The sequence below is a fragment of the Ptychodera flava genome, chromosome 14, assembly GCF_041260155.1.
Source record: "Ptychodera flava strain L36383 chromosome 14, AS_Pfla_20210202, whole genome shotgun sequence".
NCBI classification, from domain to species: domain Eukaryota; kingdom Metazoa; phylum Hemichordata; class Enteropneusta; family Ptychoderidae; genus Ptychodera; species Ptychodera flava.
The window spans coordinates 19553655-19562561 of NC_091941.1; the positions used below are offsets into that span (position 1 = coordinate 19553655).

General features: G+C 38.3%; 1 protein-coding gene across 2 annotated transcripts in view; it reads left to right on the forward strand.

The window, feature by feature from the left end:
* Positions 1 to 5329, forward strand: part of LOC139149653 (nephrocystin-1-like) — a 28985-nt gene extending 23656 nt beyond the window's left edge. For both annotated transcript variants that reach the window (XM_070721502.1, XM_070721503.1), the window contains one exon: positions 4089 to 5329. In XM_070721502.1, coding sequence (XP_070577603.1) covers positions 4089 to 4241 — 153 coding nt within the window. In that variant the 3' untranslated portion in view covers positions 4242 to 5329. The remainder of the gene's footprint in view (positions 1 to 4088) is intronic.
* The last annotated feature ends 3578 nt before the right edge of the window (positions 5330 to 8907 follow it).

The window sequence follows — 8907 nt, forward strand, 5'->3', positions numbered from 1 at the left end:
GAAACTTAGGTCAGAGGATGGGAAAAGAGATTCAATATCCCCATAGCTAGCAATGAAATTAGTGTGTGATCCTTGGCTGCTGTTAGGAGACTCAACAGACAAAATTACCAAAGACCTGTCTTTTATTTTTGGTGCAAGAATGAATACACAATATGCATGTACATGCTTGTATGCATGTGAATCTGACGTGTGTGTGTAAGAGCGTATGCATCAGTGCTGTAGGTTTATTAGTCCCCACGGACACCGTCCGGGGGGACTTATAGGTTTGGTCATGTCCGTGCGTGCGTGCGTGCGTGCGTGCGTGCGTGCGTGTGTGTGTGCGTGCGTCCGTCCGTTCACACAGATATCTCAGAGATGCAAGAAGCGATTTCATTCAAACTTGGTACAAGGATTACTTCATATGTCATACAGATGCGCGTCGATTTGTTTTGGGATACGATCCAATATGGCCGCCAGGCGGCCATTTTATTACAATTTTTTCATGTACAGAGCCATAACTCAGACATGTTTCAACCAATTTTATTCAGAGTTGGTACAAGGACATTGACCAATGTCATAGATATGCACGTCAATTTTCTTTGTGATACGATCCAATATGGCCGCCAGGCGGCCATTTTATTACGATTTTTTCATGTACAGAGCCAAAACTCAGACATGTTTCAACTGATTTTATTCAAAGTTGGTACAAAGACATTGACCAATGTCATAGATATGCACGTCAATTTTTTTTGTGATACTATCCAATATGGCCGCCAGGCGGCCATTTTATTATGATTTTTTCATGTACAGAGCCACAACTCAGACATGTTTCAACCGATTTTATTCAACATTGCTACAAGGACATTGACCAATTTCATAGATATGCACGTCGATTTGTTTTGTGATACAATCCAATATGGCCGCCAGGCGGCCATTTTATTACAATTTTTTCATATACAGAGGCATAACTCAGGCATATCTCAACCGATTTTATTCAAAGTTGGTACAAGGACATTGACCAATGTCATAGATATGCACGTCAATTTGTTTTGTGATACGATCCAATATGGCTGCTGTGTGGTCATTTTGTTACGATTTTTTCATATACAGAGGCATAACTCAGGCATATCTCAACTGATTTTATTCAAAGTTGGTACAAGGACATTGACCTATGTCATACATATGTACGTCGATTTTTTATGTGATACGATCCAATATGGTTGCTAGGCAGCCATTTTATTACGATGTTTTCATGTACAGAGCCATAACTCAGACATATTTCCACCAGTATCATTCAAAGTTGACATTGACCTATTCATACATATGCTCGTCAATTTGTTTCACGTCATGTAGCAGTAACATGTCAATTATTGAAGTTTCGTAAGTAGGCTGATATGTCAAGAAATATGTACTGCATCAAATTCATGAAACTTTATACAGATGTTAACCGATGTTAAGCTCACATTGCTTTAACATTGAAAAAGACATTTATCAGTGTCATTTTAATTAATTTGTAATTGCATAAGTAATGAACTTTCCTAATTAGGGTGATATAGCCAAATTAATACAACGTCAAATGTGATGAAACTTGATACAGATGTTGATCTCATAGTGTTGTAAATACTGCATCAAACTTTATGAAATATGGTACCAGTGATAATCTGTTAAGTGTTAGAATTGTATGCAAAAATGTTTTGCAACATCCTGTTGATTAATTCCTAGTTGACTCATCTTATGAACTTTAGGATGGTGGCCTACATTGGTTTTATGTTTTCATCACCATGGAACTCATTCTTGGCCATTGAGCGCCATCTGTATCAAAGTATTTTTATCACAGACCTAATTAACCCTTTTCCTGCCGAGCGCCCTTGTCCGTTATTCTCCCAAGTCAGTAGAAAACCGCCCCATAATATGTGCCTGCAAAAGATTGGCTCTCCTGCATGTTATCCTGCCAGGCATTTTGGCAGAAATCGCCCATTTTCAGGGTAGTTTTAGCCGTACTTATACGTGTTAGACTTCGATAATTTCTACATGCCCGTAGACAAGGGAAGGAGCTCAAGGGTTGCTGCAGAAAAAAATTGAGGTCACCGGCTTTGTTTGCCCCTGGGAGTGCGTCATTTTATTGCCGTTTCATGTTTATTTTTTCGGAAATAAACTCCTTCAGTATTACGTACGTCCGCTAGGCACAAACATCACCTCACTCTTCTGTTAGTCAGAGACCCTGAGGGTCGTGCTAGGGGTGCAGCAGCACCGTCAAACCTGTCCTGTTTCCCCAGGGTAGGGTCAATTGAATACGTACCTCCAACGACTTGGCAGTGTAGCACAAAAACTACGTTTTTGCCGTTGTATTAACGACATGGCTGAGCCATTGAAGCACAGCTTTACGTAGTTTTGCCAGCTCAGTTGGGAGTTGGCTTACGAGTGTTACCGTTCATTACTGACTTAATCGAGTGGTCCTCAGTCAGGTACGGGTTGTACCGACATGGCTTGGGCTGCAGCTAACCAGTGATAACCAGTCACTACCCCAAGTCTTCAGTTCACTTTTGCGATGCACGGGTGCAACGCAATATGCTTCCATTGTTCTAGCCATCGACGTGTCCACATGCTGGCAGCCATATTGTACTGCTAGCTGGTTTGCATAACAAAAGCAGTCCCTGCTAAATGCAGGCGGTATCCCCGTACATGTAGCATATTGACCTCATGTCACCTTTTGAATTCTCTGTACGAAAACAGCGTACGTAGTTACCAATGCGTCGGCAAGAGGATACGTTTGCCTGCAAACCAGAGCCAATACTTCGGACGATGGAATAAATAAAAATCCAAAGCTACGTCCATTGAATGGCATGGCCAAGGCGGTGAAGGACGTTGCCTGGCTTGAACTTGCAGAGCTGAAGCCCAGCTTAGTACGTCGGACACCAGTTTGTAATGGTATTTCCGAGTCGTTCATATCCGTTCCATGGGAGGAACAAGTCAAGCCGTCCCGTCAAAAATACGCTCTCATTTTCAGTCACGCACAACTGAATAAGTGACTTTCGTCTCGCACCATCGGCATATCTGCCAAGTCGTTTGCAAGAGGTAGCCTTCTAGATTAGCATTGCCGAGTTGGTCAAGTTCGGCAGCAATCTCTATAGTGCCAGGCAGCCAAGTACGTCCAACTCCGCCAGAAAACGTCACCATGCTATCCTGCCAAGTCCGCTAAAAAGCGGTAAAAAAAAACCAGCCCCCCTCGGGTGTGGGGGACTGGCGGACAGGTTTCTGCACCTTTCCCTGTCTATCGACTCCCTGCGAACCCATTTCGAGGGGAAAAGGCGTTCCTTGTCAGAAAACCTGTCCTCGGATGACCCCTAAACGCACAGGGGATAGCAAAACGTAGTTCCGTCGACTAGGCAGGAAAGGGGGTACCAAAAAGTAGCCCGATTTCCACCGCCTTAGGAGGATAACGGCCGTGGCTGCTCAGCTTCTAGCTACACCGAATTTCAAGCGGATTTTCACCCGCTTGGCAGGAAAAGGGTTAATGACGAGGACTCTATCCTCTCTGAGGACATGTAATCAAAGTACCCATTATTAACAAGTGGGGACTGTGTCATCAACGATGACTTGTTAGAGTGAAAGCTTTGCTATCACACCTGTTTATTGCATGCATGTGAAGGTGTGCCTTTGAAAGGCAAAGGAACTCTGGAGGAAAGTGACGTAACACAAAGAAGACCCCCAACTTGGCCATATGGGAACTTGATGAGATAGGGCATAATTTTGAAATACAATATTGATAAACACAACCCAGTGGCTGTACACAACCTGGGAAGGTGGTGCAAATGCAAAACTGGTGCTGATGTAAAACCTGATATTCACATGTCAGTGTGTTTGTGTATGTGTGTGTGTTTTTGGCAAAAGATTTTATTCTAACCCCTTCAGAAGGTGTCTTTCCATTCATGAATGACAAAAGTTCTAATGGGAAAATAGAAGGCCAAAATTAGTCAATTTGTCCAATGTATAGCTACAGATGAACACCCTTGACTGCTGTTGTATGTACTTTTATCATGTATTTATCAGGCACCAAACCGCAATCAATGCTATTCATTGATGATGTACTGTTTTGTGTTGTATTACAGGCAAGGTGGGAAGAAATCGCGGGATTTTTGAAGAGAAATCGGGAGCAGGGTGGAGTTATAACACAGCTTCTGTCACCAGACAACATGCACGAACCTTTCAATGTCCAAGAGGTGACCTTTGACCTTTTGGCAAGTTACCATGACTACAGATAGAAACAGAAAGAAAGTATAGCTATGCCAATAATGTTAAGTTTTTTCAACATTTAGATTACTCAAGATTTTGAGTTTCTGAGTTTCTCATGAACCAAAACTGAAATTGCTGAATTTATCAAGGTCTGTTTGCTGTTTGTCGGCATGAAACAGCATTGGTAGAATTGACCAAGCAGTAACAAGCAAAGGTAAAATATACAAACAAGATCATAAACGGTTTCTCTACTTCAATAATGTACAGTGATACAAAATTTTAGGGTTTTTTTGAACTGAAATTGAAGGCATATGAATAATATTTACTCAAAAAGGAAAACGAAACTACTACATGATCACTGAAAATTATGAATAACTTGATAAAGTAAGTTATTTTTGTAAAACCAAAATAATGGTTAACTTGATTTGCAAACTTGATTCACAAGTTCACATAATGTAGCAAATTTTTAATTTAACGCAGTTTGTGAATATTGTCAGTGATTATGGCGTAAATATAAAATAGAAATAATTTATTATATCAGTATAGTTAGCTAATTTTTGTAAAACTTAAAAAATGTGACGAGATTTTGATGTTCCTGTTTGTTTGATCAATTTTTTTTTATAAATTTATTTGTTCTTGTACTCCCAGTAATTATCATCAATATGATTTTCCATATTTGTGTTTTATGTGAAGGTTTATAAATTGTAATTTATTGAACCATATCTGTACAATATCTGCAAGGCTTGGCCTTAGCATGTCTGTTTCCATTTTGATGGTGTTTTTGGTTCTCATTCCTGTCCTTTTTTGTCCGTCCATCATTTTCTTTCAGCCTTTATGATCAAAATGCAAAAGTGGTTTTTTAAAGTTAAAAAAGAATGTCACAGAAAGAACGATTTGTGATTAAAACTGCGTGAATTGAATGAAACGTCCGTAATTCATAGTCATTCGAAATTCTTTACATGCCCATAAAACATGTCAAATAATTCTGGTGATGGTTTTTCCTTGCCTAAATGCTCAATCAGACATCTCATTATTACTATCTGTATTTTTATAATGTATATGAGGGTATTTTGCAAATAGCCGTCCATGATAATAAACTGACTTAATTTTTCAGAAAGTTTGGCTGTCTCATTTGTTAGCCTGTTAGTTTTGATGTAATCTTTTCGACAGATGAAAGCAAAACGGTGTCATTGGATTCTACAGCAGTAGATATACATTAGTGTAGGGCTGTACATTAGCTACAGGTTTCGATTAAAGGAGATAGAGAAAACTAGGCATGGTCAAAAGTTCCATGAACGGCCTGAATAAAAAAAGCCGGCCAAAATATTGCCCTCCTACACATAACCAAAATGTATTTAGCTCATTTGTCATCCAGGCTGTCTATGCCAGTGTAATAATTCCCATGTCTGATTCCTGAGCCACTTTCCAGTGATAGCCTTCAAAAGTGTCAGCATTTTTGGGCCTTCATAGTTCTTAACAAATAGTACCATAATCAATATAGGGCTAGATCTGGACTGAAAGTGTTGATGATTCAGTTGCTGATCGCAACTAAGGTGACCTTGAACTTGTTGTATCCAGAAACCTTGGATAATGGAAGTGGAATGTTCCTTTAGTTTATAACGTTCCTTTCCTTGCAAATCTTCTGTTGAACAACTAGACATGATCTTTCCATTGACTCTGCATAATACCCATCTATCATGATTGTTTCTCTAGTTGGTTTGTAAACAATCATCAAACTCAAATACATCATCAGTTTTGGAATAAACTTGAAGTCATCCCGGGGGACATGACTATTCAAATATCAATCTATCACATTTTCTACATTCATTTCCTTGTTTGTGGAACTAGCATATTCAATTGGACGAAATCTTATTCCAAGAGCATGGTGCATTTTCATATCAAATGGCACGTGATGCACACTGCAGTTTTCAAGTTTATGAATGGATGGACAAACAGGCCCTGCATGTGTACATTCATAAATACTGATACATCACTTCCTCAGGAAGCTGAAAAATAACCACATTTACACCATAATTGGCAAGAGAGGAGCATTTTATTTATTCGGCAATATTAACAGATGAGGTATGTTTTGTGTATTTTTGAATCCAGTTGATATTGGACCAGAAGAAATAAATAAAAATACATTTTATGAAAAAAAATAGAACACTGTACACAAAAATATATACATATTCTGCTTGAACTCTCACACATGTGCAACAATATTTCACAATATTTTGATGGTGTCATGACTAGCTCTAGTATGCAACATAAACCACACATCATCAGTTTAATAGTAGTTTCTGTGGTTCAAATGACAACACTGCTGATGACTATTACAGTTGCAGTATGCAGAATACAGTGAGCCTCTTCTCAAAGCACCTTGACAACAAATCTCTAGAGATAAAATTCAGTCTCTTCTGTGAAAAAGATTGTAAACTGACAATTACAATACATTGCTCTGCAGTATGTACATTTACATTTCAAGGTTGTAAATGACGATGATAGCTGTAATGTTGAATTACAAAGGTTTAACATAAGCACAAGGTTTCTCCATAGTTTGGAAAAACAGAGGGGTGGTCAATTCACATATAAAAACATAATTTGCATATTCTTTTGTTGTGAAAATATATTCTTTTGTATGGTTATGATTGCATTGCTCCAAAAAAAGGTGTATCACACCCCTCAAAATTCCTTTGTGGAGAAGCTGGTAGCATTGTACTATGTTACACAAATGTTCATCAAAAATACCACACTTTCATGCTACGATTCCAAATTCACTCCATTTGATGGAATTATTCTTTGTAATCCAAACATCAGCTGCTATCAACATACCATATAGGAAATAGCGTCATATGAAAAATATATCATACATTGTTACAAATTCTGACTATCAAATTTCTAACATTACATTGTGATATGCTGATCAAGATGACTGTGGTATCAAAGTCAAAAGTACCATGCATTGCAAAGTGATGTTAATCATTATCTTCATATCATCTGCCTTTACAAATATAAATACTTTCATCCGACACTGTTCATAAATAATCCTGTCATTTGCTGTGGTGACCTCTGACCTGAATGGAGGAATGGACAGACCTTCTAGCAACATGGCATTTTGTGCAAAAGTCATAGAAAATGTGTAAGTTTTAAATTGAAAATACCCTTTCAATGATGGCCATGTGAGATATTGCGGTATAGTTGAGTATCAACTAGTCATATTTCAGTTGTAACAATGTATCATGTATGATCAAGTTGAATGTTGCAAAAGCATGGGCCAAGGATTGTAACTTGACGTGAGTACATACTCAAACAATTGTTCATTCAGTTCATATACACTTAGAATGCCACAACAGAATTAGACCTTGCAATACAGTGTGGTATTGATTGAGAATGAGTCGGTTAAACAGTGTCAATTTGTAACAATTAAGAGTTACATTGTTTGAGTAATGCTACAAAATGGTTTTCTGTCTCATTTCTGAAAAGGGCAGCTGACTTGGCTGTTCCAGTACTGTATGACGGACTGGAGAAGTCTTGCAATTGACTGGTACCGTTCAAGCTGTAACCAGCACTCACTGTGGCTGCCATACCCAGAATATAGTTCATGGTAAAGATTATCTGAAAACACACTTTAAAACTACAGTCAGTGAGTTTCTAATAGCATGAAATTGTCACCAGAGAAACTGATTCTATAAAAGTTGCAAAATCACTGTAGAGCTGCCATTGAAGTACTATTCACTGTTCACAGTCCCTTGTGCCTGTCATATTTGTTAGTTAATAGCATCTTTAGTCGCACATCCCCAGTGGGCAAGTACCGTCTGTATATATGATTTAGATAACACAGTCTAAGTTGCTGTGCCTTACAATGCAAGTAACTGGCAATGCTAAGTACAAATTTAATGCAATATAATATGCCACCTGCTGAAGAGCATCAAGACGGATGTCATCATGTACTTTTAAAGACTGGACGAAACAGTTACAGAATTATCCAATGCATTTCATGAATACGCATACTGGCACATAATGTATTATTATAATTTTGTAGTATTGAGTTACGACATAAGTACAGCTGACTGGGCACGTATCCCCTTTTAGAGGTGAAGACAGGTCGGGCAATGTAAGTCATTCAAGTTGTTCACACCAATAGACAGGCAAAGTTGGGTCAAATAAACACAGTACAAGGAAGTACAGTACAAAGAACATTTTTTGCCAACAAAATATCACAAGGAGTTGCACCGAACAACAATCATAAAGACCTGTATACTGAATAAATGTAACTTTACCCTGCAGCTTGAAAATTGCATCATAAAATATTCCTCTCTTGCAAATTTTGATCTATCTTTTACATTTTTTATTTGTTCTTTATTATAAAGGAGGAAGGAGTTTTCAATTTTTCTGCTCTGTGGTTTTTATATGGTCTCTTGACAGGGTTTAAACCAAATTTGTTTCATTTTTATAAAGAAAAAGTCATCTCTGATGACACAGTCCCCATCGCACCATTAATTGACATGCACATCCACACTACAATACAATATCTGTTTGCCAAGTTTGAATGAAATCTGTTCAGGGATAGTTGAGTTATGGTTCAAAAACATGAAATATTCGCAACAAAATGGCCGCCCAGCAGCCATATTGGATCGTATCGTGAAATACATTGACGTGCATATGTATACCATATAACTTTATCCTTGCATACAG